The sequence below is a fragment of the Tamandua tetradactyla genome, chromosome 13 (genome assembly GCF_023851605.1).
Source record: "Tamandua tetradactyla isolate mTamTet1 chromosome 13, mTamTet1.pri, whole genome shotgun sequence".
Classification (NCBI taxonomy): domain Eukaryota; kingdom Metazoa; phylum Chordata; class Mammalia; order Pilosa; family Myrmecophagidae; genus Tamandua; species Tamandua tetradactyla.
The window spans coordinates 3,090,396-3,118,347 of NC_135339.1; the positions used below are offsets into that span (position 1 = coordinate 3,090,396).

Below are 27,952 nucleotides of genomic sequence, written 5' to 3' on the forward strand. Positions count from 1 at the left end.
TTGTCCAATTTTCTCCTTCAGTAGTTAAGCCAGAACTGTACCATGCCCCCTCCCCCTGCCATTTGTTCCTGGGTGGAAGGGCTTTACCTGACTCTCCCAATCTGCAGAAGCCAATTGGGCAGGGTCAGGGCCAACCAGGAGCTGTGCCAGAGGTGCGGTTGAACCCAGTTGATTGTTTCAGTTTATCTATGGATGGGAAATAATGGAGCTGTGAGCACCCACTCTGGGTCCTGCAGACCTGACACTTTCTCAGACCACAGCAGCCAGCTGGGTGAGAACCAGGCTGACCTGAAACTGCCGACCTCGAGGGTGGAGGATGGTTGCCAGGGATCGTGGTGGAGATCAGTCAAATGACAGGAGATCAGTCATTTGCTGCAGTCTCTCTCCTTGTGGAAATTATGGAGCCATGGGCATTCCCTGCTCCTCTGTAGAAAGGCTCATGGTTGCAGGATCCAGAGTGTTAACTTTGCTGGCCAATGGTTGGATCAGAACTGTACCACATCTTGCCAGCTGGGCAAGAACCAGGCCAACTCACAGCTGCCAGCCTCCAGGGTGGAGGACTGGCACCAGAAGCTATGGGCAAGTTCACCCACTGCAATTTCTTGTAGTTTCTGTTTTTCCATTCAACTCTTCCTTCCCTGGTCTTAGCAATGGTCCTTCCCTGCCTGGTCCCCTGAGCCCCAGAATCACTGACTGATTTTGACAGTTTCTGCCTGTTCTCTCGGTGTTTTTGGTGGAGGAGTGAGTTCTGCCTGTCCTTAATGCTTTCGTCTTCCTGGAAGTCCGATGTGAGACAAGTTTCCTTGTCTTCCCAGTGTTCTGAGCATTTTTACCAAGAAAGCGTGCTGGGTTTTTTCAAATGTGTTTTCTGCATACATTGAGATGATCATGTTCTTTTGTTTCCTTCATTCTATTTATAGGATGTTTTATATTGATTGATAAACATATTTAACCAGACTTGCTTTCATAGGATGAATACCACTTGATCATGGTGTACAATCTGTTTAACATGCTGTTGGATTCATTTTGATGTTGTTTTGTTAAAGTTTTTTTGCATCGATATTCATTAAAAAAATTGGTCTGTAATTTTCTTTCCTAAGGATATCTTTTTCAGGCCTTGCTATCATAGTCATACTGGCCTCATGGAATGGATTAGGAACTGTTCCTTCTTCTTAAATGCGCTGCAAGGATTAAAGAAGGGTGATGTTAATTTCTTCTTGAGATGTTGGAAGAATTCGCCTTTGAAGCTGCCTGTTCCTAGACTTCCTTTGGTGCAAATGTTCTGTTTATTTATACAGTGTCTATATTTGTTATAGATTTGTTGCACTCTTCTGTTTCTTCTTGAGCCAGTTTAGGTAATTAGTGTGTTTTTTACAATTCTTCCAATTCATCTAGGTTTTCTAATTTTTTTTGGTGTAAAATTGTGCATAATAGCCTCTTATAATCTTTTTCATTTCTATGCATTCGATAGTAATGCCACTACTTTATTTTTTATTTTAGTTATGTCTTTTCTTTGACACATTAGCTAAAGCTGAGAAAATCTTGTTGTCTTTTCAATGAACTAATACCTAATTTTGTTGAAGCTCTCAATTTTTTACATATTCATTGATATCTGCTGTAATCTTTTAATAATGTCTTCCTTCTGCTAATTTTGAATTTACTTTCCTCTCTTTCAGATGTGAAGTCAAGTTATTGATTTGAAATCTTTCTTCTTCTTAATATAGGAATTCATAGCTAAAAATTTCCTTCTCAGCCGTGCCTTCACTGCATCCCATAACTTTTGCTATGTGGTATTTTTAACGTTTCATCCTTCTCCAAGTAGTTTCTAATGTCCCTTGTGATTTCTTCTTTAACTCATTGGTTGTTGAAGAGTTTATTGTTCAGTTTCCACATATTGTAAATTTCCTGGTGGTTCTTCTGTTATTAGTTTCTAGGTTCATTGCATTGTGCTTCAGGAAGTTACTTTGAATGATTTCAGTCTTTTAAAATGATCATGACTTGTCTTGTGCCTTAACACGTGGTCTTCTTAAGAGTGATCCATGTGCACTTGAAACAAATATTTATTCTGCCGTCATTGGGTACATTATTCTACATATGTCTGTTAGCTCTAGATGGTTTATGGTTCTGTTTAAGTCTTCTATTTCCATGTTGATTTTTTTGTCTCAGTATTCTATGCAGTATGGAAAATAGTGTGTTGAAACCTCTGACAATTATTATAGAACTGTCTATTTTTCCCTTCAGCTCTTTTTAGGTTTGTTTCATGTATTTGGGGTCCCTGTTGTTAGGTGGCCAGAGGAGGTCAGGGAAGGCTTATCTGGACCACAGCTGACTCCTTCTCCTTAGTCCCGGGGAGCCAACAACTCCTCCCTGGGTGCTGAGTTCTCCCAGGTGGAGGTTGAAGAAGATGATGGTGAAGATACACAGTGGTGGAGGAGGACATGATGATTGGCCAGATTCTAGATTCATACTGAAGATAGAGGTCACAGGGTTTGACAGTTTGGATGGGGGAGGCAAGGTGTGGCCTGAGCTGGGATAAATGTAAGAGATGAAAGTAACTTCCTTGACTGAGGCTGCTTGACAGTGCTTTGGGCAAATGGTATTCCCTTTGCTTTATGGATGAGGAGAAGAGGAGGGTTAAGGACAGGCAGTGATCTATTGAAGCTTCTAGAAAGAAGACATGGAGCCAGGATTGGAACTCTGGAATTTCTGACTCTGGGGCCCATTCCAAAACCACACAGTTGGCATGCGGAAGTCCCTGATAATTGCTGGGATGGTCTGAGAGGCAGAAACAATCTGTTATTTGCATGGAGGCTCTCTGGTTATCACTTCTCTTCTGGAGAGGAGGGTTTGGTGCCAGCTTCGACTTTAATTCACTAGATGGAGTTTGGTGAATGTGGGTGAGCCCCTAAGTACATCCATTTTATTGGCCTGGGTACCACAGAGCACCTGGGAAGGGACTCCATGCTGAAGGCAAAGCCTGTGCAAAGGTCCAAGGGAGGCAGACCTCAGGTGATCCCAGCAGGACTGGAGCTTGAGGAAGGGGGAGGACGGGGAGAAGCCAGATGGTGGGAACTTGAAGCCCGAAGAAGGTTTGCTCTTCAGCTCAAGAGCATTTGGGGGTTCTAGTTTGCTAGCTGCTGAAATGCAGTATATGAGGAATGGAATGGCTTTTTAAAGGGGAATTTAATAAGCTGCTAGTTTACAGTTCTAAGGTTGAGAAAATGTTCCAATTAAAGCAAGTCTATAAAAATGTCCAATTTAAGGCATCCAGGGAGAGATATCTGGGTCAAGAAGGCTGATGAGGTTCAGGGTTTCTCTCTCAACTGGAAGAGTACCTGGTGAACATGGCAATGTCTGCTAGCTTCCTCTCCAGGCCTCTTGCTCCAGGAAACTCTGCCAGGGGTGTTCTTCCTCATCTCCAAAGGCTGCTGGCTGGTGGACTCTCTGCTTCTCGTGGCTATGTCATTCTGAAGCTTTTTCCAAAATGCTTCTGCTTTTAAAGGATTCTAGTAAAGTAAACAAGATGCATCTAGAATGGGTGGAAAAAGCCACATCTCCATCTCATCAGGTTTAATACCCACACTTGATCGAATCGCATCTCTTTGGAGATAATCCAATCAAGCAGCCAGGCTTGCAGTTGGATTTGGGTTCAAATCCATGCCAGCTCTAGAAATTGTGGCAAATGGTTTGACCTACCTGAGTCTCAGTTATCTCATCTGAACGTGAGAATAATGCCGGTATCATGAGGTTGTTCTGGAATTGGAAACCATCATGCAAACTGCCTGGGATATAAGTGCTCCATAAATGATAGTTCTGATATTGTGAGAACCCTCTGTCCTTAGTTTCCTCACCATCTCTTGATGGTATTAGATGCAGCCTAAAGGAGGCAGTAAGGATGGTGCAGAGGAGAAGTCTGCTTTTGGGTAAATGGAAACACACAGAGACATGTCATTTAGAGTTGTTTTAGTTTTCTCCATGCAGTAGCTTGGCTTCAACAATGCAAATGTACTGGCTCATGGTTTTGAGGTTAAGAGAAGTACAAGTCAAGCCATCACTCAGGTGATGCTTTCCTCCCAAAGAATGGCATACTGAGGATGGCAGCTTGTGTAGATTCTGGGCTCTTCTGTCACATAGCAATGCATATGGCAGCTTCTCCTGGCCTTTCTGTTCTCTGACTTTCAGCTTCTGGGTGCCCCTTCTGTGGCTTCTTTCTCTCTCTGTGACCCTTAACCTAGAAATAGTTCCATTTCCATGATGCTGAGCAGAGCAGCAGATCTGTGGGCGTGCAAAGACCCTGAACCTTGGGCTGTGGGCAGATGTGAGCGGCTTCCCTCCTAGCCAGATGGGGCTTGAACCTCAGCCCCTTCACCCTCCTTAGTGTCCTTCCAGGTACTAAGTACAACTTGGAGAAGTCTCTCAGTTTATTCAGTGGGAGAAAGTGTCGGAAAGTACAGACTGGAGGTCCTGGGCTTTCCCTGCTGGCCAGTGCCTGATGAAGCCAGTAGGGCCGGATTCTAGCTTGCTCTTGCTCCTCCCCCTAGCAGGGACAGCTGGAGGAGACTTTTGTGCCAAGAGTGGCTCAGCTTTGCAGGGTTCTAGGAGACAAGGGAAAGAAGTCTGGCCTGCCCTCTTCCCTTGCTGAGACACAGGGTCCTGTAGGGAATGTCCCATCCCACCATTTGGGTGCTGGGAAATGGGAGGGAGAGGGCAGAACTTGGGGGTGCAGTGAGCAAGCCTTGGCAGGTCAGAAACAGACTTCTCTACGTAAGGGGGTAGGTTGGGCAGAGTCCAAAACTCAAGGAGGCAAGAGTCCATCAGGAGCACTTCCACATTAGATCTGGGTAACCTGTGGAGCTGGACTGTGGCTTCCAAGGGGCTTGTGGAGGGAGTGATGTAGAAGAGCTCCCACCCTCACTCAATCACAGACACCTTTAAAGGGTCAGAGAGGAGCAAGTAGCTGGAATGTGGTCATTACCAAAGAGTGAGGAACCCACGAGAAGGCGGCCCCTCAGAATCCGCTGGGGCTTTGTCCAGCAATATATCCTTCCCAGTTCCTTGTCTGCAAGCCCTCTCTCCTGGTCTGCCACCTCTCCTGGTCTGCCTGGGACTGTCTTGGGTTTAGCCTTGGAAATCCCAGGCCAGGGGCTTCCCCAACCTGGACAAATGGGTCCGTGGGCCACCCCACATCCACTGTCCACCCTGATGAAAATCCTTGACCGGGGCCATGCACCGTGGTGCCTGAGGGCTGCTGCACCCCAAGGCTGGGGAGGGGAGGAGCTTGTTGCGGAAGAGGCTGGAAGAGGAGGAGAGGGGGAAGCTCGAACCATGTGCCTTACCTCCCTGACCCATGTTTTGTTTTCTTCAGGTCTGACAGTGTGAGGCATAGCTGGCCGATCATCGCGGAATTCGTGACGACGCTAGTAGAAAAACTGAAGAAGTATGACTTCTCTGCACTGTGGGGTGCCTGTTGTCTTCCGGGCAAAGTGCACATCTCTTTTAGAGTCGGGGGGCCTGCAAGCACCTTGGGTGGGAGCTCCAAGCCCGGGGCCCTGATGAGGATCCCACTGGACGGTCCACTGTGGTCGCTGAGGGATGGTGCACCCTGTGGTGGGGAAGAGCTTATTAAAGACTGGGCAGGGCAAGGCAGGGGAGGGATGTCCCTGACCTGCTCCCCAGATGGAGAAGAATTACTTTGAGGTGGGAGGAGGGAGGAGGAAAGGAGGGACAAAGCTATAAAATATATCACAGTAGAAGGGAGATGTTCTGCAGCCTCAGGGACAAGAGGGCAGGTCTCAGTGTCACTGTAAGAGTGGGTGTGGGTGTGTACATGTACTTTGGGGTGTTGGGGGTTTATGGATGGAGCAGGTTGTCATCCTGGTAACCTTCTCCAGAGTGAAAGCCCTTGAAAACCTTCCCTAAAAGTATCAGTATTACCCGGTCTGGGAATGGTTCCCAAATGGAAAAGGTAAGGTGGGGAGCAGGCAATGGGCTGGTGTCATTCCCAGCTGTGTGAAAGGCTTCTCACGAGTGGGTGTCCCCTCCGCAGCCCGAACATGCCGATATCGTTTATTACCTCCAGTGCGAAGGCTGACATCATCATGCTCCCCACCACAGATGCGTAAGTTCTCGCTCAGAAGAGCCGCTTCCTCCCTGACCTCCCTAGACAGATCGTGGGCAGTGAGGGAGTGACCTTGGTGCCCCCTTCCTCCCTATCCCTGGCCCCTGGGTTCCCTAAAGAGTCCCTGTCACCCGCAGACAATTGCATTTCCCAGTGTTCTCTCCTCAACCCATGCCGACCCCTGGCCCCAATCTGTCCTGAGCCCCTCCTTGCAGCAATCCATTCTTGTCTTAGAACCTCTGAGGATTCCTGGCATCCAGGGGTGCTGGTGGGGAGAGGTATGCCTCCTTTTCCAACACCAGCGTATGTTCTGAGCACCTTTCTATAGGCATGGCCCTCTCTCTTCTAGGCTAGTGGGAAGAGAGAAGACTGGGCCAGAGCCATGCCGGACAATGGGGGGCAGTCGGGGTGCCGGGGTCTTTAGTGGAGGGGAAGGGATACCACCACGGTGGGCCCCAAAAGAGGCGCCTGAGAGCAGGCTGACACCAAGCTGGCTGGGACACTCGAAAAGGTCAGATTAGCCTGACCACAACCCCTCTGTCCCCAGTAGCAGCCCTGCCTGTCCCGACCTGCACGTCTGCTGTGATGGTGGCTGACAGGTTTGCACAGACAGCCTGTGGGGCTCACTCCTCCCAGCATCTGGCCTTTTTCTCTGCAGAGCGCAGGAACTCACAGGGCCCTGGCACTCTGATTAAGGGCATCCACTCCTTCCTCTTATACTGACTCAAGGGGAAGCAGCCAGTGGGACTGAGCCCACCCCAGGAGTCTGCAGCAGTGGGAGGGGGGCAGCAGACAAGCAGGAGGCACTTTTCCAAACCACCCCCATGGGAGAGGCGGGTACCTGCCCTGAGGACCCTGAGTTCCGACCCACAGCTCCCCATGCTGGGAATGTTCCCCGCTTGGACTGTGGGCATCAGAGGCACGGCCCTGGGGGCGAGAGGCTGGAAGCCATGGGACACGGATGAGCCCCCAGCAAGCCAGGCTGGGCCCATAGAGACATCAGAGTCACCCCCCACTATGCTGACCAGCCCAGGGACAGGGCGGGGGTGGCACGGGCAGAGCAGGGACCAGTGGGTCAGATGCCCCCACATCCTTGCCCATCCACGCAAAGCGAATATTTAGCCACCGCCCTCACCCCCAATTCAACACCCCTTTTCTCTTCTGTTTTCAGAGAAGCTCTTAGGTTTGGCATTGCTAAGCTTAAGAACCAAGTCAATACGGGGAGTCTCCATATAAATGAAGGCCTTAAAAAGGTACAGATTGCCAGAGCTTGGAGAATGTTTGTGGATGGATAAAATTCTCAGAGTATTGCTTGGATCATCTAACCTCCCTTCTCCCAATGTTTCCTCATTTTGTTTCAGGCAAATGCGATGATTAATGGAGCCAACTCTGGAGGTAAGCTGCCTACAGACTGCAGTGTTCTCAGGTGTAGAGGGCAAGGCCAGGCTGGCTGGGGCTTCGGGAAGCTCTGGGTTCCAGTCTCACCACAGCCACATTCTAGTGCTGAGTTGGAGAAAGTTCCTTCACCTCTTGGAGCCACAGATTCCTCATCTGTACAATGAGGATAAGGAAATGCCACATCTAGTGACGTATGAGAACTAAACAAAATCTGCCTGTGATTCTTGGTCTTGATAAGTTTGAGATGCTTCCACGTGAGGCCGTGTCCCTCTGGTGACTGCAGTTCGACTGCATGAAAAGCAAAGGAAGCAGCCAAGGGCACCTTGAGCAGACTTAGGTTTCTGTTTACAGATGTTCACCCTTCCCTGAGGATGCACTTTTAGCTTTTGGCTCCTTTTCCTTTCACCCTGTGACTCCATCTCTGACCGTATGCGAAGCTGTCCTCAGACCAGGATTTCTACCTAGAATTAGGGATTCTAGTTTTGTAAGGGGAGATGCGCCAGCATTCGCTGAGGCCTTGAGCTGGGCCTATGGTCTCTTGTCAAGGGACTTGGCCAGGGGTCCTAAGCCCCAGGACTGGCAGAGACCCCCCCAACTCCACCCCGGGTCCTGCCTGGCCCTGGGGTGCCCTTGCCGTGAGCCCTGCAGCACACCTTCCACAGGAGAGTCTGGCTGCTGCTCTGGCATCTTACACCTGTCAAGGTTAGCCCAAGTGTATGGGCTCCGTCTCCCATCTTGGCACAGGCTGTCCCATCTGTTGATGGGAAGGATGTGGGCACCCAGCAAGGAGGGGCCCTAAAGGGTCTCAGTCTCCTTGTCTGCAGTGTGGGCCCTGGGCTGAGGCTCTTCTCACTCCAGGGTCTGCTGCGAAGCCTGCAGGAGTTGGATGTGGTGCTTGTGTCTCCCAGGGAGCTGCCCACGCCTTGCCCACGAACACTTGGTGTCAGGGGCACTGGGCCTGTTCCTGGGTTTGGCGTCCCCATGGTCTGGGTTCGTCCCTGGTGCCTGGCCCGACACAGCCACTCCTTGCTTGTCCTACAGGTATGAGTGTTGCCAGCGTCGTCGTCATTGTGCTTGGGTCACCTATTCCTGGAGCGGATTATCCGCTGGCGGTGGAAGAGGTGAGTTCAATCCATTGTTACCTGCTGTATGCTGCACTTAGTTTGGTGATTTATACTTAATGTCTTCTTTCTAAAGGCAAAAAAGGCTCGAGATATGGGGGCGATTGTTTTCTGCGTGGGTTTAAGTAAATTTCAGCCACCGCAGGTAAGACAGAACCGGTAACCCAGGGGCCACCCTTGGGCCTGGCTGGGGGAAGGTATCAGAGGCTGCTTTCCCTGGGGGTTCCGGGATGATTCTGCAGCTCACACAATTATTTGTGGCCACCCTTGTCCACTGCAGAACATGGTAATGGGGCTTGGTCAAATGAGCACCCTCAGATGAGGGTGGAGGAGTTTGCTGCTCCTTAAGGGGGTTCTGCCGGCAGACAGAAGGATCTGGTCCTCAAGTGTAACACTCCCTGGGCCCCAGATATGGTAGCTAGAGACTGTCCCCTATGTGGGGAGCCCGCTGCCCCCTCTCCCTCCAGGCTGTGGGTCTAAGCCACCTCCTCTCCCTTGTAGGCAGAAGGCCTTGCAGACAGCAAGGGCCATGTGTTTGGGGTGCCTGGCAGGTCGAGCACCTTGCCAAACGTCGTTCCCCAGGTGAGCGGGTGCTGACGTGAGAAGCAGGGTGGGTGTGAGAAGCCCCCAGTGAGGAGGGGCTTCTCATCAGGCTCTTCCGTGGCTCACCTCCCCTGCTCTTCTGTCCCACTCTGTGTCCTAGATCATGAAGAAATTATGCATCCTTTTTGAGTCTTTGGAGCCTACCAGTGTCTGTATGGGAGGTAAGAGCTGAGGTGGCCGTAATGTAGACAGAGGTGTGTGCAAGTGTGTATGTGTTTCTGGATATACATATGTACATGTACATGTGCGTGCTTGTATACCTGTGGGAGTGCATGGGCACATGCCTGTCTGTGTGAGGAGTGTGTATGTATGCACGTATGGCACGTGTATGTATGCATATTTTTGCTCATGTATATGTGTGTATGTGTGCACACATGTCTGTGTATCATGGTTGTATGTGCATTTGTCAGTGTGTGTATGTGTGTGACTGCACACGTGCATCTGTCTGCATAATCATGCATGTATGTTGACGTGTATGTGCATTTCATGTGTATGTATGTGCATGTGTGTATATGTGTGTGCATGTGTGTATATGTGTATGCTTTTGTGTGTGTGTATGTGTTCATGGGTGTATGTGAGAATAATTGTGTGTGCATCTGTATATGTGTGTATGTATTTGTGTGTGTGTGGTGTGTGCCCATGTGTATGTTTGTGTGTTTATATGCTGGTGTATCTGTGTGCGTGTGTGTGTGCATGCATTGTTTGTGGTGTGCGAGTGTGTTTGGAGTATATATGTAGGTGTTCATTTGTTTGTGGGTGGGCTCTGAGGGCATTTGTGGGGATATGTGTGTAAGTACTTTTTCCCCTCTCAAAGTAAAATGTTTAATTAAAAATAATTAGAAAGGAAAAATGTATTTAGAACCCCCTTAACGAAATGCTCACACGTGGAATCTAGCGATATATAAAAGGGACAGAACATCAGGAACAATTAGTAGTCATCCCAACTGTGCAAAACTGAGCGGACATTTGAAAACTGAATGTGAGTTGCAGCATCAAAAGAAAAAAAAAACGTAATCATCTCAGTGGATGAAGAGAAGAGGTGGACACAGCTCCACGACCCACAAGACGTCTGTGCTTGGCAGAGTGGGAAAGGAGGGCCCTCCCTTGCCTGCCAAGGGCGTCCCCCCAGCCAGCCAGCACCTCCCGCCATCCCCGAGGTGAAATCCCATGAACCTTCCCTGAGACCAGAAACTGGACGGGCGGTGAGAGGGGGCCTCCTCGGGCAGTGCCTTTGGGTCCCGCATCTGGGGATGTGGGTGCACCTTTGCACGCCTGGGCTCCATAAAATGGAAGCTGATGGAGAGAAAGGGCAGTGGGCTTCTCCCCTAATAACAGAACGCACCCGTGAGGGGCAGCCCTGGGGCTCAGGTCAGGTGGCGGGGGCTCCACTGCCGCAGCGCCATCGGCTCCCACAGAGACACGCGCCTCCCGGCCCTCTGCTCCCCAGGGCTGCAGCCCGGCATGTGGCCCCAGGTCTGGGAGCACTGGTTTTGACTTCAAACAGGGACCCAGACACCCACTGTCAGGGCTGCGGTGAGGGCTTGAGTTGGTGGATTTTGGGGTGTCTGGCCTTGTGTCTGGAAGGCAGTCAGCTGAGGAATGGTCGCTGTGCTCATATTTCCCTCTGAGTTCTGGTTTCTGTCCCCACTCCTGAGATTGCAGGGCTGAGCTTGGGGGTAGAAATGGTGGGTGAAGAAATCCAGTGAGGGATTTCCTCCAACTGAGCCAGCTGTTGGTGACAGCTGTCTGACTCCTCATGCGTTCTGACTCTGTAGCCTGTAGTATGAGGCATGGAGGGGGTGGGGGGAAGGGAGCAGGGGAGACACCTTGTAGGAGGAAATGTGGATGGGGGCAGGGGTCCTGCATTGGGAGACTTGGTGGGACGGAGGGTCCTGGGTTTTACGATGGCTCATTTGCTCAACTTTCTCGATCACATGTCTGTCCACCTCCCTCTCTGTTATCAGCCCACAAAGGAGTGGCGAGGAAATGGAAGGGGACAGCATGGGCAAAGCTCCAGCAGGGGCTCAATGCCTGGAGGGGGCACAGAAAACAGGTCATCTGAGGGGCTGACATGGGTCTCCTAGAATGTCCCTCCCTTCTGGGCTGGTGAGTTGGAGCCAGGGGCTCACCTCAGGAAGCTGTGAGAGGCGGAGGAGGCCCCCAGGGGTCCCCCAAGCTGCAGTCAAAGTTTCTGGGTGTCTGGGTGTCCTTTCATTCAATTGTTCTCCTCCCCCAAAACAGGGTCAGAGCCCTTGCCAACGTGCTCTTGGTTATTTCAGACAGTACTTGCATTGTTTTCATGCAGGCATGCAGCCTCAACACCAGTCCCTAGCCACAGAACATGATGCAGCCTCTCTCATTCCTTGTTTCCCACCCTGTCTTGCTCCCTCCATTTTTTTCCCCTTTCTCTTTTTATATTACCTGATGCTTAACTGCTTGATCATTGCGATAAGTAATACAAACCATTCAAAAGTCTAAGGGACAAAACAGTAAAAGACCCCCCTAGGCCCAGTCTTCTCTTTTCCCAGCTGTAGCCACCAGAGAGAGGTGATTATTTGTAGGCAATCTTCTCTATGTCAGTACACCTAAAAAAAAAATGGTCTTTTACAACATTGGGCTCCTGCCCTTCCCCCCCAGCATGGGGTGCTGTCCATCTGTCTGTCCTGGGTGTCTGTCTAATGGCGGGCTGGCCCACATAATGTCCCCCTGCTCAGCTTCTGCCCGGCCTGCCCACTTCCTTGGGGGGTCCCCTGCCTGCCCAGCTCTGCTCCCCTCCCTGGGCAGCCTGCCTGGTGCAGGGCTTTCAGAGGGAAAGTCTCCTTTCCAGAAAGCCTGGGTCTCCTCCAAGGGCTGCTGGAGCCTGAGGACGGCTGGGAGTCTGGGACTGGATGGGTGTCCCAGGCAGAGGGCGTGAGGGGGTGATGGGGGGCGCTGTGCCTGCCATGCAGGGGTCCGCCCTGGACCTCCCTCCCTGCCCGCGCCCCACCCATGCTGGGGGCTTTCTGGTCAGTACCCACTGCCTCCCTGTGCTGAAGACCCCTTCTAGGGGGGTCAGGCTATTGTGAGGAGAGAGCTTCCACAGTGAAGAGGACCGACAAGATCCAGCCCCAGCGGCCATGCCTACTTGGAAAGCAGCCTTGGATCCAGAACCAGGCAGGCTGAGGGCACACCCTGGCCCTGCACCCGCTGGGGCTGGTGGAGCCCTCTGTTAACCTGTTCCTATAAAATGGCAACATTCTGCACATGGAGATGCTCAGGAAGTAGGGACTGCTATTTTGGATGAGCATGCTCAGTACAAGCCTGGCCGGGTACAGGTTTGCCCATTTTGGGTTCCTGTTACCTCTTTGCTTACCTCATCTACAGCCTGATTTGTCTGCATTCAGGCTGCTGAACTTTACTTTTTCCACTTGTATCTAGTCACATCAGACTAGGTTAGCTTAGGGTTTCATCTTGCAAAAAATGCTTCCTTGCAATAAATACTTCTGGGCTGTAAGTTGGAAATGACCCCTCCTTGAGACCGAGAGGCAATCCTTTGGGCTGGTTCCACTGGTTACAAAGGGTTGGTGTGGGAGAGGAGCCTAATATTCTCTCCAATGCAAAGATGATGCAGCATCCTGCTGTCTGAGCAGGGAGAGGCTGAGGGGGTAGCCAGGAAGCAATGATGCATAAGGGGTGTCGTGCCTCGGGCCCAGTGATGGGGAGTGCCCACTGTGACACAGCCTGTCCTGTGGCACGCACGCAGAATTTCTTCCTGCAAGACCTCTCAGTGTGCTAGGGCCGCTGTGACAAATGCCTGTGCTGGTTGGCTCAACCATGAGAATTTATCAGCTCACAACTTGGGAGGCTACACGTCCAACCTCACCATGGTCTCGATAGCCATGCTTTCTGCGGAATCGGTAGCTCCTGGGGGAAGTTTGTTGCAGTCTTGGGGATACCTCTGCTGGCATGTCTGCCTCCTGATACGGGGTGATCTGTCTCCTGGGCCACCTCCTGTGTTTTTTTTCTCATTGCCTGCATCTGGATTTCCAATGTTTTATGAGGCCTCCAATCATATAGGTGAAGACCTAACACTGATTCAATTGGGACTCATCTCCATAGGATTGCTGAGCTTCCTTTTAATAATGAATTCACGCCTTAACTAATCACATCTTCAAAGGTCCTAGCCATGATGGATTCATCCCCACAGGGCCATGGGTTATGGTTTGGACATGGGTTTTGGGGGGTACATGATAGGATCGCTGGCCCCTCTGCTCCCCCTGGCTCCCAAGCGGCTCACTGCCAGGGCCACCAGTTGTTCCCGTGAGCAAGGGAATCTTGCAAGCTGCATGGGTCAAGCAGTTTTCAGAGGAAACGCCCCTCGGTTCACTTCCTTGGGACCCTGCAAGTGCTGGGGCTGGAATTAACTGGCCTGGGTCAGGAGGCAGCTCTGTGGAAGGAATGGGGTTCTGGTGGACGGACAGACAGACCTGGAACACCAGAGGACTCCCCGAGGGACCAGCTGCCCTCCCCGCGTCTGCTTAATGTTTGCCTTGGGGTTGAAGAGCCCAGGAGCACCCACCCCCCGCCCCAACAGCCACCTGGCCAGGGGCTCTGCCCTGAACAAGCCCTCAGCGTCTCAGCCTTTCACACACCGGGGCAAGGAAATATCCACTGAGCCCCAGCGTGAGCCAACAGGGGCCTGGTGGGCCAGGAGGAGACGGGGGCTGACACGTCATCCCAGTTCTGGAGCCACAGCTAAGACAGAGCCGCCCCTTCCATGACGGATTCTCGTGAGCAGTGTGTGAGGTGCTGTACTGGGCACCAAAAGCACAGAGAGAAGGAATAGCCACCTAAGTGGTCAGAAGCCCCCTGGGCCTCCAGGCCTGGGTGCCCAGCTCAGGCATGAGACAGGTGCTTGGGGCATGCTCGGTCAGGTCCTTTCTCACCTGTAAGGCAAGGCCTGACTGAGCCCACTGCTGCACCCTGTGGTTTTAGGGACCCCCGTGGGACTTCAGGGTCAGAACCCCCCGGCTGGGCCTGCCCCTAGTGAGGGGCCAGGCCGGGCATGTTTCGGGGATCCCCTCTCCCCAACACTACGCCAGCCCAGTCCCCTCCCAGCAAGGACACACAGGTGGTTCCCACACAGCTGCTTCCTCCCTGAGCCCCTTGAACATCCTCTGGGGATGCCCCACCCTGAGCACCAAGGCCAGATGGAGCACAGCCCGGGTCCTCCTCACAAGCCTGTGCCTTGTCCTTGCAGAGGAATACCAAGTGGTGGTTCGAGGGCACGGTTTTTTGAATGCTTTGGAGAAAGAGAGAGTTATGTGCAAGTTCAAGTTCAGCAGAACCAAGTTCGAAGGTAAGTACCACTCTCGAGACTTCTGAATCCCGAATCACCCCGTGCAGGGCTGCATTGCATCTGACACAGCCACTTCTTCCCAGCCCTTGCCGGCTACTTGTTGTGGGGTTGGAGGCAACTGGGGGACAGACCAGGCTGGGGGGACTGGCCGCCCCTCACCTCATCTGTAAAGTGGGGAGTCTGCAAACTCCAGTGAGCGTCTGGGATCAGGCCTGAGCTCTCGGCCGAGGTGGGTGCAGGGGCTGGGCTGCCCTCACTGGGCATTGTCCCTGAGAGCCAAGGATGGATGTACAGAGCACTGGCTGGTGGGAATCGTCGGCAGCCAGACCGGGGCTCTGTGCCTTGCCTGGTTAGTAGCAAGTCCGGGAAAGTTTTGTTTGTCCTGAATTGAGGGAAGGAGCCCCTGCTAGGCCTGGGCTTCAGAAACAGAGGCTCAGACCCCACTGAGCCTTCCCTTCTGAGCCTCTGTTTTCTTGCCTGTAAAATGGGCCTAGGGGTTGTTGCACTAACTAAGCAAGATCATGTATGTGGACCATGGCGTCTTAATAATTGTGTGAAAATTTAAGGGGAAACCTGTGAGTTGGAAGTCCTCAGGCGTCAGGCAGGCCCCGTGGACGGTGAGGGGCTTGAGGAGGCTGAAGGTCCAGGCAGGAGGCGCCTCTGAACTGAGGTGGGGGTGGGCTTCCACGCAGCCCGGGGACTGGTGGGCCTCTTGCCCCCTCCTCACCTGCCCAGCTGGCTCCTTTGCTCCCGTGAGAGCTTTCTGTTCAGTGCGGCCATCTGGTCAACCCAGAACAGCTTCCCTCTCCTAGTGCTTCTGGGCATCTCTGCTGCTCTCTGGGAGCACCGCTGGCCCTCCACCCTGCAGCGTGAGTGACGGCCTCAGGGACTGACCTTCCCCTTCCCCTGCACTTTCTCAGGATGGCCTGGGGACTAAGCACCCCATTAATACTGACCAGAACCATCGGAGGACTCCCCACGGCAGTGAGGTTCAGACCTGGAGACACTGTCTCTAGAAACCTCACAGCCGCCCCCTGGGGACTGCGGTGTGTGGGTCGGGAAACAGGGCCGGGGATGGAGGGGTCTGTCCAAGGGCTCCTGGCCAGTGTCGGCCAAGCTGGACGTGGCCCTGGGCACTGCGGATAAGGAGGGCGGCTTCTATTAACTGAGAAGCCAGGTCCGGGGGCAGGTGAAGCCCCCCAACTGCCCCAGAAATGCGTCCAGACCCCTGCGGCTGGGGTGTGGGGGTCCTGACTTGTCCCCTGAGGCATCCTGGCTGCTGGGCACATGGTCACATCTCTTGGGCAGGGCCTGGGCTGTTGTGTCCATGGCTATGGTGCATCACCAGGAGTTCTGGTACCCCGAGGAAGTGCTGACTTCTTATCACGTCTTCCTCCTGTTAACACATCTGGGAAAACATTTTAGAAAACTCGGACCAGAGAAGAAAAATGTAAAATTCAGTGTTTCTCTGTTCCACATTTTCTGCTTTTCGCATGTGCTGTTTTCACAGCAGGGAGAAGGTGCTGCGTGCAGCCTCTTTTCTAATGGCCTGGCTGGATACCTGCCCCTGGCTTGGCCGCGAGGTGCCCACCACAACACGTGGGCACCTGCAAACCCCCTGCTCACCCTGCTCCAAACCACGGGGGCTCACAAGTCAGTCTCACCCCCTTGGGCCCTATTTTCCCTGCAAGCCCCAGCCAGCCCACCCTTCTGACAAGTGCCTTCCTTGGACCTGACTTTGGAGATTAGCTTCCAGAATGCTTTAGAGGATCAGAGGCCCGGCTGAGCCAACAGTGAGTTGGGCCAACAGGCTGGTCCTGTGGAAAGACGCTTTCTGTTGAGAACAGCCCTGATCTGGGGTAGAAAAAAAGAAAATAACCGTTATTGGAGCTTCTTAATTACAAGAGTAAGATGTATGATACAGCAGGAGCAGAGGAACAGTGAAAAGAATATAGGACAAAATATAATACGAATCCCTACCCACATATAATGACTGCTAATGCTCAGATATCTTTCTCAACTTTAATGGAAGAAAAGGAAACTAACTGGAATTGAAGACACTGTCATGTCCCACAAATGTTTCTCTATGAGACACCCCTAAAGGACACCCCTAAAGTTAAAAGGAGACTATCAAACGTTAAAGAGTTAGTTTATAACTGGGGAAATCTATTTCACTTCTGGTCTGTGTGATTTAAAGGTTAACACAGGAACACCTGGACACACCCCCACCGAAATCGGTGAACAGTTTTAAACAAGACTATTTTAAAAAGCATTTTAAGATAACCTCCTTTACACCCCCTCTCCTTGGGAAGGATGTTCCCTGAGTGCGCCTCTGGAGGGCTGGCCCAAACCTGCAAACGGGCCCTTCTGCTGCAGTGGGCAGCGCGGCTCCCATCTGCTCTGCTCTCATCCTTTGTGGGTTGCACGGCAATGGGAGACCAGGCCTCCCTCTGCAGACAGACAGGCGGACAGCGTCGGCTCACCCTCATGCCCAGGGCGGAGCAGTGGGCCTGGGCTCTGGGAAGCAGAGGTTGCTCCTCCAGCCTTGGGGGGCCTGGGCACCCACCGGCCTCTGGAATCCTGGAGGGCAGAACTCTGAGGCCTCTGAGACCAGTCGTCCCAGCTGCCAGGGAAGCAGGGGACGGGAGCAGAGAGCTGGGAGCCACGTCTGCGCAGGAAAGCAGCTTTGTGCTTGTCCCGTTACCCCAGTTCAGGGGCTTATGAACAGGTGTGGGCTGTGGACCCAGCAGGTTCCACCCCACAAGTTGTGAGACTGTTCAGAGCCTCGTGTGTCCCAACTCCCAAACCCACAAAGAAATCAAAAGCAAAAGCCAAACCCAACCACCCCAAATCCCCTTCCCATCTCATGCTTCCCCCTCACCGGAAAGGGCACCACCGTCCTCTCAGGCCTCTGGTCACAAACCTGGACGTCCCCCGATTCCTCTTCGCTTCTGCCCCACATCCAGCCACCGAAGTCCTGCTGCCTTTATATCCAGGCCACATCCAGAATCTGTCAGCCCCGGACAGACCCGCTGTCCTGGAAGTAAGACCCAAACTTCCCGTCCACGCCTGCCTCCTCCCTTCCTGCACAAACACAACCACTTAGGACCTCAGGACCTTGGCACATGCCACTCCCACAGCCTGGAACTTTCCTGCCTTTGATCTCTCCCTGCTGGTTTCTTCACCTTTTCAGGCCTAGCACAGGCACTGCCTCCTCAGAGAGCCCTGATTTTTAATAGACATTTCAACAACATATAAAAGTTGTGAGACTTGTCTACTGAACTTGAAGCATCCCTCACTCTGACTCGCTCCTCGTGTGATTTCTCTTTTAGTTAAAGCAGCCCTGTCTCTTGAAGATAAAGTCATAACTTGCCCTGGAGTACAACCACAGGTAGTTGGAAAGTAAGTGCCCCAGTTTGGGGACCCTCATGTGCAGGAGACCAGGTGGGCAGTGTGGGTGCCCTTTAGGGGTCTAGGATATGGACATCCTCAGCCAGGCACCCAGGGAGCCCTCCATCCCTGCCCTGCCGGATGGTCCCTGGAGGTGGTCAGGGATCCGTGAAGCCCAGCTGTGCTGAGGACACCAGGAAGCGAAAGGGTACCTGCCTTAGTTTCCCCACTCCTAAGACACATGTACAATGGGCTCCCCGTGACTTCCAGCTCTCCTCCGAGTGGCTGTGTCTTCACAAAGCTCCGGCAGTAGAGTAAGGCCCGAGCCTGTTCAGTTGAGCCACAAGTAACATCTTCAAAAGGTCTCATTTCCAGTGGGTTCACACCCACGGGAACAGAGGAAGGGCAAGAACATGTGCTGTTTCCAGGGCCTGTAACTGAGCTGAACCCGCATGGCCATCCCCTCACTCGGCGTGTGGCTGTGCTGGCCGTCAGATGGAGGCCGGGCTCTCAGGGACGGCAGTGTCCCCTGGGCCCTCCCTGCCAGGCCGCCTTCCCAGTGCCTTGGGGAAGGCGCTCTGGCCCCTGCTGTCTCCTCTCCATCAGCCCCAGAGGCCTTATTGGCAAAGTCAGTACATCCAGGAGGGCCAGAGCCCAGGGTAAGATCTGCTTGTCACCCTCTACCCTCTCTGTGCTCAGGCCCATTGCAGTTGAAGTCAGCCTCAACAACGGCATTTTCTTCTTCAGGAACAACCTCAGAATCACTGGAAAGCAGTGTGTGAGTACCTGGGTGGGGCAGCTGCCATCTCGGCCTGTTGGGAGCCCAGCACTGGGGGCAGACACACCCCGGGGGGTCAGGCTGTCAGCCAGGGTGAGTGGGCGGGGTAGGAGGGGTCCCCCTCAGCCAGAACCGAGGTCCAGGACTGTGACAGCCCCTGGCTCCACAGGACCCCAGGGCTGTCCCCTCCAGGTTGGGGTCCAGAGCCAGTAGGCTGTGCCGAGCCGTGAACTGGTAGCCCTGCCCTGGTCCGGCCTCACCCCGCTGTAAGCCCGCACGGCCCCCACCTCCCTGGCCCCCCTGGTCCATGTCCACTGTCGTCCTCGGGCTCCTCAGCCGTCTCCTCTGCTCACTGTCCCTGACTCTGCAGGAAGGTTCTCTCCTGCGGTGGACGGGATCTCGGCAGGTGGAAGGGGAGGCACTGGGGCTTGGCTCCAAGGGAGGTACCCTGGCATGCAGGTGCTGCTGCTGTGACCCAGCTGTCCAGAGCTCACGTTGGGTGGACATCTTGTCCCAGGGCAGCAGACCTCAGGCGGGGAAATGTGAGGCCCAAGCAAGTGGTTCCTGGAGGGTGGAGGCGAGAGGAAACTGATGACCCACCCTGTGAACCCAAAGAACTGTTAATGTTCTCCCGTCTCACACACACAGCTGCATGCCTCCGTTACTCACCCCTGCACATCTGCTCACCGACCAGCCAGTCACACTCCATCCTTGCCCAGCAGTTCTTCCCCAGCCTGCCCTGGACACACACATGTTAAAGGGCAGGAGCTGACCTGGAGCCTGGAGCCCTCCCGGCAGCCAGCCTGTCTCTGAAGGGTGGCTTCCTTTCCCCTGATCCCTGGCAGGTGGCACAGTTTCCTCTATACCCTGGCCCAGCATCTGGTTTCTCTGAACCCTCTCTCCATGTCCCATGTGCCTTCCAAGAAGGGATGGCCATTTTCCTGGGAAGGGGTTGGAGCCTGAGACACAATTGGCCGCTGATGAGCTTTCCCAGAGTTGGGACTGGGTACAGGAAATGGGAAGAGAGCCCAGCTCTAGTGTCCCCATTCTCCACACCGGGTCTCTCAGCGACCTCCAGTGGCCAGTCCTTCACCCGTCTGCAGAGTTGTACCTTCCAGGGTCCTCCACCCCTCCTCCACTGTCAGCTGAGGCATCCCGTTGAGGTCTTTGCAGGGCTCTGGTCAGGGCGCGGAGGAGGGCCAGAGGCTGCGTCCATGGTCCCTCTGTGGTCCCTGGAGGTGGGCAGCTGAGGAGCAGGGGAGGTGGAGATTGGCTGGGTCAGGTGGAAAGCCAGGGGCTGGGAGCCGGGAGGGGGCCCCAGGCCCAGCCCAGCCCACGGCCACGCATTCTCTGCCCAGCAAGGCTGCACAGTGACCAGGCCCTTTCCGCAGGAGGAGACCCCTGCCAGCCCACCCGGTGCAGGGGACAGTGGGAGCCCCAGCGAGATCGACAGCCAAATCCTCCCTGCGAAAACCCAGGCGGATGCTCCTGAGAAGCCCCTTGAGAGCGCCCCTGAGGTGCTCCCCAAAAAGCCTCCTAAGGAGACCTCTGAAAAGGCTCCTGAGGAGGCTCCGGAGAAGCCTGTAGAAAGCCCTGGGAGTCCCCCCGAGAACCCCAATGAGGAAGACGATGAGGAGGACGAGGAGGGTTACGAGGAGGGCTCCGAGGGCGGTTACGAGGACGACGTGCAGGAGTCCCACGAGACCCACAGCAGTGGCCAGGGGAGCAGCTCCGAGGGGTTCCCCATGGTCCCTGTGCTCGCCGGCGTGGCGGGGCTGCTGGCCCTGCTGCTGCTGCTGTGCTGCCTCTGGTACCTGTGCAGGCGGGTGAGTGCCCCTCCCCAGCCAGCCCTGCCCGCAGGCAGGTCCCCTCAGCTCCCAGGTGGTCCCGGGAGCCACCACTGAGGCTCAGGCTGTGTCATCCCCCTGGGAGCCCACTGGGGCCCCGAGCTGCTCTCGAGCCTCCTGTTCTGTCTGTGGTGAGGCTTTCCTGGGCATGCTGTGCCTGCTGGGCCAGGCCTGTCCCGGTGCCCACAGTCTGGGGTCCAGATGGTGGGTGATGGGGACAGACCGTCCACCCTTCTGTGGGTGGGGGGATGGAGAGGACCCTTCCTTGAGAGCTGAAGGCAGAAAGTGGAGAAAGCAGGGCTGTGCAGGGGAGAGGGGCCCGCAGAGAACAGGCAAGTGAGCCTCTGCTCAGGAGGAGCAGCAAGCAGGGAAGTCCTGGTAGGGGACTGTCCCTGAAGGAATCACAGCTTGTGATGGCTGCACAGGGAGGGCAGGGAATTCCAGGTGGATGGACAGGGACAGCATCCTTCTGTCTCCACAGGGTGTTTGGGCTGATGATAAACCTACTGGGTGTGGCTCAGTCAGGGATGGGACCCTCAGCCTGCCTGGTCTGCCCCCAGCCCTCCAGGGAAGGGGCAGTATTGCTATGACAAATAGGGAAACAGGCTCAGAGGCAACTGTGCCAGCTGCAGCCCCACAGGCAACCCTGTCTTTGTCCCACGGGCCCAGATCAGGGTCCCGTCCCACCCACAGGGGCTGAGGCAGAGCCCAAACTGCCCCTTCCAGCCCGGGTGTGTCTTTATAATGTTATAGGAGGAGAAGGAACCGCCGCCACCGCCGCCACCACCTAGCTGCGTAAGTTGTGACTTCTCTGTTCTCTTGGGAGCAGGTTTGATAAGCACTGAGTCCCCTAGAGAGTCTCCTGTGGCCTGTGGAGATGTTTGTACTCCCTGCCCCAGGAGCTCCCACCTCCCTGAGCAAAGAGCTGGAAAAAAGAGGAGGGTGAATGGGGAGTCAGAGACTTTCAGTGTCAGCACCAAACACCTCCCTTCCCGGGCTCCCAGCGTAACCTGGTCAGGCCTTCTACAGAGTGGGCAGCTACAGGCTGACTTGGGGGTCTGCTGTGATCCCTCCTGAGATAAGGGGGCTGTGTGGGGCATGGCTGGTTGGCAGGATGGTGCTCCCTGAGAACTGAGGAGAGCTTCTGGAAAAGGAGCCTCATTTCCAAGGACCCAGTTCCAGGCTCTTGCTGTGTCCTTGTCTTAATCTCAGTCTCCTGGCACGGTCGAGGGGCCGGGTGGGAGTCAGTTTTAGGGGCAAGTAGGGGAGAGCTGCCAGCATTTTGGGGGCGAGTCACATGTGCACAGCCTGAGGGGTTGTCTTGTTTGCCCCAGAGGATGCTCCCTGTGGCCTGGAGGCGAGTGATGGGAATCCCGGGTCACTCACCCCAGCTCAATAGTTCTTTCGCTCACCCGCACATGTTTGCTGAGTGGCAGAGCTGGGCCATCGCAGTCCCCTTGTCCAGTAGCGGACAACTGTGCTTCTCCTTCTAGGAGAAAGTGTGCCCGCTGCCGTGTCCCATCATGATGTCCCGTTGGTGTGCGTGCTACAGATCTGTCTGCCCATGGAGACAGATGGAGCCCATGGAGGTAAGCAGGGCTGCTCCCACGCCCAGCTGGGGCAGGATAGAGGGTGCCAGGTCAGGATGCAGAGGCCCGGCCGGAAGGCTCTGCCTGGGGGGAGACAAGGGTCCTGGGTGCCTGGGCTTTATCCTCGGGTGTCGAGGGCCAGGGGAGGGCCCGAAGCAGGAGGGTCGTGTTCCAGGCACCCTCATTGTTCCCCATCCTTGGCCCCCCCTGCCTCCTCGTGGCCTCTGGGTGCTGGCTGCTGGCTCACAGCTGCTGGTTTGCTCGGCTCTGCCTTGGCTCAGATTCCAAATTTAGGCCAGCGGGTGGAAGGGAAAACCAGACTGAGTCATAAAGAGGGTGGAGAGGGTCAGAGACATAGACTTCTGCGCAGCCGTTGTCACCCTTTCCGAGTGTCTGGAAGTGCTGAGGCAGCCGGGCCTGACAGCGGCCCTTTCAGGCAGAGTGAGGACGTAGCTGGGGCGGGGCCCAGGGCTGCATGGCAGAGGTGCCAAGGTGGAGAAGCCCAAAGCCCTGTCGTCAAGTGACCTGAGCTGGGGCTTGTGACCTGGGAACCCAAGTCAAAGTCGTTCACCACCAGGGACCTGCGCCCCCAGGACACGCTACCCTCACCATGCCACCCGGCGTCGGGAGAGTCCAGCCCGGCCCAGGGCCGTGGGATGATATGGCTGGAGAGGGGCTGTGCTCTTACAGTCTCCCGCCCTGCTCCTGCATCGGCTCTGCGGTGCTCCCCCCCAGTGCTTCCTCCTGGGCCTGCTGGCTCCTCTGGGGCCCCGGAAGGCACTGCATCTGCCAGCCCTGCCCCTGTCCTGACATGGTGACTTGTTCCAGCCTGCAGGGCACAGGCACCCCCTGTCCTGGCCCGTCAGACCACCTGAAGCTCTGCCCTCTGCTGGTCCAGGGCTCCTTTTTGGGCTGTTCCTCTTCTAACTCCCCACACTGGTATCAGGAACCTGCCCCCAGAGCCGGCACGGACCTCTTACTTTTCCCCACCTCTCCTTGCTATCCTTTCCCCCTCTCCACTTCAGATGTCCCTCCCCCTCCCTGAGCTCCTGCCCAGCCCCTGTTCCCCTCTTGCTCTCCCTCAAGAACTCCTCTTTCCTCATGTAGCTCCTCCAACCTTTGAACTTGTCCTCTAAAAGGAGCCCCTGACTTCTCCCTCCACTAAGACAAATACTGTTTTGTTCAGATTTTAAAACTGACCTATAGTGACCCCTCTCCTTCCCGCAAACATGCCCGCTGCCAGGCTCCTGCTCCCCAGGCTCGGTGCGTGGTCTTGCCATCCCGTTAGGAGCTGGAGGTCCCTGACCCTTTCTGGATGTGCCACCCTCGTGCTGCGTCTGCTTTGCAGGGCCAGCTGGATCTCCTTTCCAATCCTCGTTGCAGCCCATTACGACTGATGGCGTCCCCGTTCAGGACCATGGTGAGCGGGCATGGGACGTTCCCCTTGTGGGCAGAACGGCCCGGGCCAACGCTTGTCACTTATGACTGTTGCCCATGGGTTGTGGGTCAGGAAGCCATGCCTTGCCCCTGCCAGTACACAGGGTCCAGCCGTGGAATATGGGCTTGTTTGTCTCAAGGCAGGGTCCGAATGACCACCTGCTTGCTCTTTGCATCACTCTCTTGGGATGGGGCTGGGGGTGTGGGTGTCCAGAGACTGTCAGAGCTGGAGACTGAAGGGCAAAAGTCAAGGACAGAGGTCTGCAGAGCAAGGCCGGCCATTGGCTCTGGGGGCCCTGGTCCCCATCCCTTCCCCATGCACCTTGGGCCCTGTGGTCTACTCTTAAATGCACAGAGAAGTTTAGTGCCTTGTCCCACCTCATACTGCCAGTGTAGGGCAGGGATGGACCAGAACCCCGTGGCCTGGCTCCAGAGTCCAGCACCTGTCTTCACCCTGAACTGCTACCCTTCAGGTCAGCATTCAGGATCTCATGGTACCTCAGTCTTATCATACTGGGGATATCTCAAGGTATCTCAGTCTTATCATACTGGGGAAATTCACGTTGAAGGACATTGTGGCCACCAAGAGACATTTGATGTGTGAATAAGAGGTTCTGGGAAGCCTGGAGTGGCCATAACCTGGGAGGGGTGAAGATGCTTTGGGGATGGGGCAGCCCGTGTATCCCTAATCCCCCATCTCTCCATCCCCCACCCCCCACCTCCTACACCAGCCCTCCTTACCTCCAACCTCCTTTATGGATTAAAGGTCTTTGCATACAAAGTCTGTTCTGGATGGAAAACAATGCCCTTACCATCAGATGAGCATCATCATGCTTGTCAGGCCCATCAGCCACTTTAATGGTATGGGAAGGGTTGGAACAGACGAGAAAAAAAAAATCCCACAGCAGTGCAGTCTGCTCTTAGATATGCCTCCAAGCAAAGCATCTCCCAATTAAATACAGTGAAGGAGAAATTCACCTTAATAAAGGTAAGGACCTGTGGCATCGTAGTGGTCCCAGGGCCACACGGCACCCTCTTCAGTCCCCTGGGGCTCACAGATTTTGGACCCAGTGGGTGTGCAAATCCTCACCATCCTGTGCTCCCTGGCTTGCTTTTGTTCTGTTTTAGATCCAGGAGCTGTGTGATCGGGTAGCTAATTGGTCAAACCTGATGCCTCAAGAGTCCACCAAATATTACCCTGCAGAACATGCCCTTTCCCTTCTAGGGAAATCCTTTGCAGGTCTCCAGTTGAGGAGAATTTATAAATTGCAGCAGCAGTGGTGTCTCTATGTGCTAGAGCATTTTATGAGTGCCCTGTGGTTCTTAACCCTCATGTGTCCAGTCCATGCTGAACCTCAGTGTCTTGTAGAGGTTTTGAAACTTGCCCGGGTCCTTCAGTTGACAAAAGGTTGAGCTGGGACTTGCCCTCCCTTTGCTGCCGTCTGCATCTGCCCACTGTCCCTCATGGATGAGATCCTAAAAATGACACAAACCACACAGAATCCCAATGGATGGCACTGTGGCCTCTCTGGGTCTTTCTCCACTTCTAGCCTCTTACTGCTTCTCCTCTCATGTAGCCAAACCTTGCTCTGCCTCCTCTAATGAGGACCTTGCAATGACACTTAGGACCCATCCAGAAAGTCCAGGGTCCTCTTCCCATCTCAAGGTCTTGCATTTCCTCACATATGCAGCGTCCCTTTTGCCATATAACAGGTTTGCAGGATGGGGACCTGGTCATTTTTGGGGGCCACTGAAATGGAAACTTCCCTGAGAGCAGGGACTGCCCCGATATTCAGACCTTGTTCAGTGCAGGGACCTGACAGGCTCTAAGGCCACACATCAGGAAGGACCGAAGGTGTGCGTGGATGTGGTGGAGGTTGGCAGCCACTGGCTTGGGGCTGAGGAGGGGGGCCAGGACCATGTTGGGGGGCCCTTGCTCAGCCGGTACTGCTGAGACCTGCCTGCCTTGGGGGTTGGGAGTGGGTTTGGTTTACAGGTCATCTCTGTGGTCTTGGAGGAAAGCTGGGGTCTCAGGGGAGGTTGGGGTGTTCTCACTTCTCCTACGTGTGCTGCCTGAAATGAGGAGACCCTTCCTCAATTGGGAGTTAGAGGGAGGGGCTGGTGTGCTCCAGACATTCACCATGGTGCTTGTGGGGATCTTAGAGTGAAGGGGTGGGGGTGGGGGTCTTTGGCAAGCCCAAGTTGGGGGGCAGAGATGACAGCAAACCTGGGGGAGTAGGTACTGCAGACAGACAGATTTTGCTGACTGTCCTAGAGGGTCTGAATCATCTTCACAAAGCAGGTGGTGTAGACCCCTCTGCCTTTAGGGTCTGCTGGGGCCCCTGCCTCATGCCCAGGGAGCCACAGAGCTCTGCCTCAGGTGCCCGCTGATGGTCTTCAGGTGCCAAGGCCCGAGCTGGACAGCCTAGGGCCCTGGAGGGAAGCCAGGCCTTGCTCTCAAGGCTCCCAGTCCATGGGGAGGCAGCAAGGTCAGAGGTCAGAACACTTAAGCCTCCCTGGGGAGGGCAGGGGAGCCTCTGCCAAAGGGGTGTGGCCAAATCTCATCTCCCAGCAGGACTGAGGCTGGAGGCCAGGACTCCAGGGAGTTGAGAAGCATCCACAAAGGCCCACCCTGTGGGTCCAGGTGGGATCTAAGCCCAGCACATGAACCAAGGAAACTGCAGCCTCTGTTCCCAAATCAAATGGCTTCTTCATGACTTCTGTCTCTTCTCTGCCCTACAGGAGAAGGGCCTCACTCTCACCCCAGTGAGGTCCCCATACACACCCATGGTCTGCGGCCCAAGCCAGTGCCTTCCACCCTCCCGGGAGCAAGTCCCCTTCCCCGTCTGCCCGCCGTGCTGCCATTGCCATTGTCCTTGGTCCTACTCCCAGTCCTCCAGGATGCTGCCGCTGGTTCCTCCCTGCTCCCGGGCACTCCCCAGCTGCCATGTGCAAGCCCTACCCCCAGAGCCCTAAGCTAAATAAAGCTTCAAGCAGCCAAGATTCTTTTTTGTGTTTGTTTCTTTGTTTTCGGGTTTTTTTTTGTTTGTTTGTTTTACCAAATAAACATTTTTTGCTTTAGTCTCACACATAAGTTGGAATTTTAAAATATTAATTACCATCTATTTTCAGCACCCTGCAGTAATGACATTCCTTTGTTCTTCTTCATGCAAAAACATTTTTAAATTTGTACATTTAATCACTGTCATTATACACTCTAGGCAATCCTGGATCACACCATCTCAATCTTTATAGTCTGTCTTTCTTTCTGATTTCATTTGTGTCCCCAGCCCTCCTTCGTCTATCATTCTCACATTCAGCTTCATTCAGTGTTTTAACATAATTGTATTACAGTTAGGTAGTATTGTGCTGTCCATTTCTGAGTTTTTACATTCAGTCCTGTTGCACAATCTGTATCCCTTCAGCTCCAATTACCCAATATCTTACCCTATTTCTATCTCCTGATGGTCTGTGTTACCAATGAAGTTCTCCAAGTTTAGTCACTAATGTCAGTTCATATCAGTGAGACCATAGAGTATCTGTCCTTTTGTTTCTGGCTAATCTCACTCAGCATAATGTCCTTAAGGTCCAACCATGTTGTTACATACGTCATAACTTTATTCTGCCTTAGAACTGCATAATATTCCATCGTATGTATAGACCACAGTTTGTTTAGCCACCCATCTGTTGATGGACATTTTGGCTCTTTTCCATCTCTTGGTAATCGTAAATAATGCTGCTATAAACATTGGTGTGCAAAGGTCCGTTTGAGTCCTTGCCCTCATGTCCTTTGAGTAGAGACAGCATATAGATGGGTCCCGTTCCCTAATCCATTCTGCCAGTCCATGTCCCCTAATTGGGAAGCTTAATCCATCAACATCAGTGTTATTACTGCCCGGGCAGTACCCTCCTCTACCATTTTGCCTTCTGGCTTTTATATGTCCTTCTAATTTTCCTTCTTTTCACCTTTACTCATGGTCTTCCTTTCTACACTCTTCTCAACACCTCTCTCTTCTGTCTTTTCGTATCTATCTCTAGTGCTCCCTTTAGTACTTCTTGCAGAGCTGGTCTCTTGGTCATGAATTCTCTTAGTGATTTTTTGTCTGAAAATGTTTTAATTTTTGAAGGACAATTTTGCTGGATATAGAATTCTTGGTTGGCAGTTTTTCTCTTTTAATAATTCAAATATATCATCCCACTGTCTTCTCGCCTCCATGGTTTCTGCTGAGTAATCTACACATAGTCTTATTGGGCTTCCCCTGTATGTGATGGATTGCTTTTCTCTTGCTGCTTTCAAGATTCTCTCTTTCTCTTTGACCTCTGACATTCTGAT

General features: G+C 53.8%; 1 protein-coding gene across 3 annotated transcripts in view; it reads left to right on the plus strand.

Moving 5' to 3' along the window:
• LOC143653503 (anthrax toxin receptor-like) overlaps positions 1 to 26,620 on the plus strand; it is a 45,690-nt gene extending 19,070 nt beyond the window's left edge. For all 3 annotated transcript variants that reach the window (XM_077124543.1, XM_077124541.1, XM_077124542.1), the window contains exons 2-17: positions 5,366 to 5,437; positions 6,047 to 6,118; positions 7,290 to 7,371; positions 7,480 to 7,513; positions 8,558 to 8,637; positions 8,714 to 8,782; positions 9,139 to 9,219; positions 9,341 to 9,401; positions 14,480 to 14,578; positions 17,911 to 17,980; positions 18,668 to 18,746; positions 20,138 to 20,572; positions 21,347 to 21,388; positions 22,087 to 22,182; positions 23,531 to 23,602; positions 26,362 to 26,620. In XM_077124543.1, the coding sequence (XP_076980658.1) occupies positions 6,054 to 6,118; positions 7,290 to 7,371; positions 7,480 to 7,513; positions 8,558 to 8,637; positions 8,714 to 8,782; positions 9,139 to 9,219; positions 9,341 to 9,401; positions 14,480 to 14,578; positions 17,911 to 17,980; positions 18,668 to 18,746; positions 20,138 to 20,572; positions 21,347 to 21,388; positions 22,087 to 22,182; positions 23,531 to 23,602; positions 26,362 to 26,595 (1,599 nt within the window). In that variant the 5' untranslated portion in view covers positions 5,366 to 5,437; positions 6,047 to 6,053 and the 3' untranslated portion in view covers positions 26,596 to 26,620. The remainder of the gene's footprint in view (positions 1 to 5,365; positions 5,438 to 6,046; positions 6,119 to 7,289; positions 7,372 to 7,479; positions 7,514 to 8,557; positions 8,638 to 8,713; positions 8,783 to 9,138; positions 9,220 to 9,340; positions 9,402 to 14,479; positions 14,579 to 17,910; positions 17,981 to 18,667; positions 18,747 to 20,137; positions 20,573 to 21,346; positions 21,389 to 22,086; positions 22,183 to 23,530; positions 23,603 to 26,361) is intronic.
• Positions 26,621 to 27,952: the final 1,332 nt, after the last annotated feature.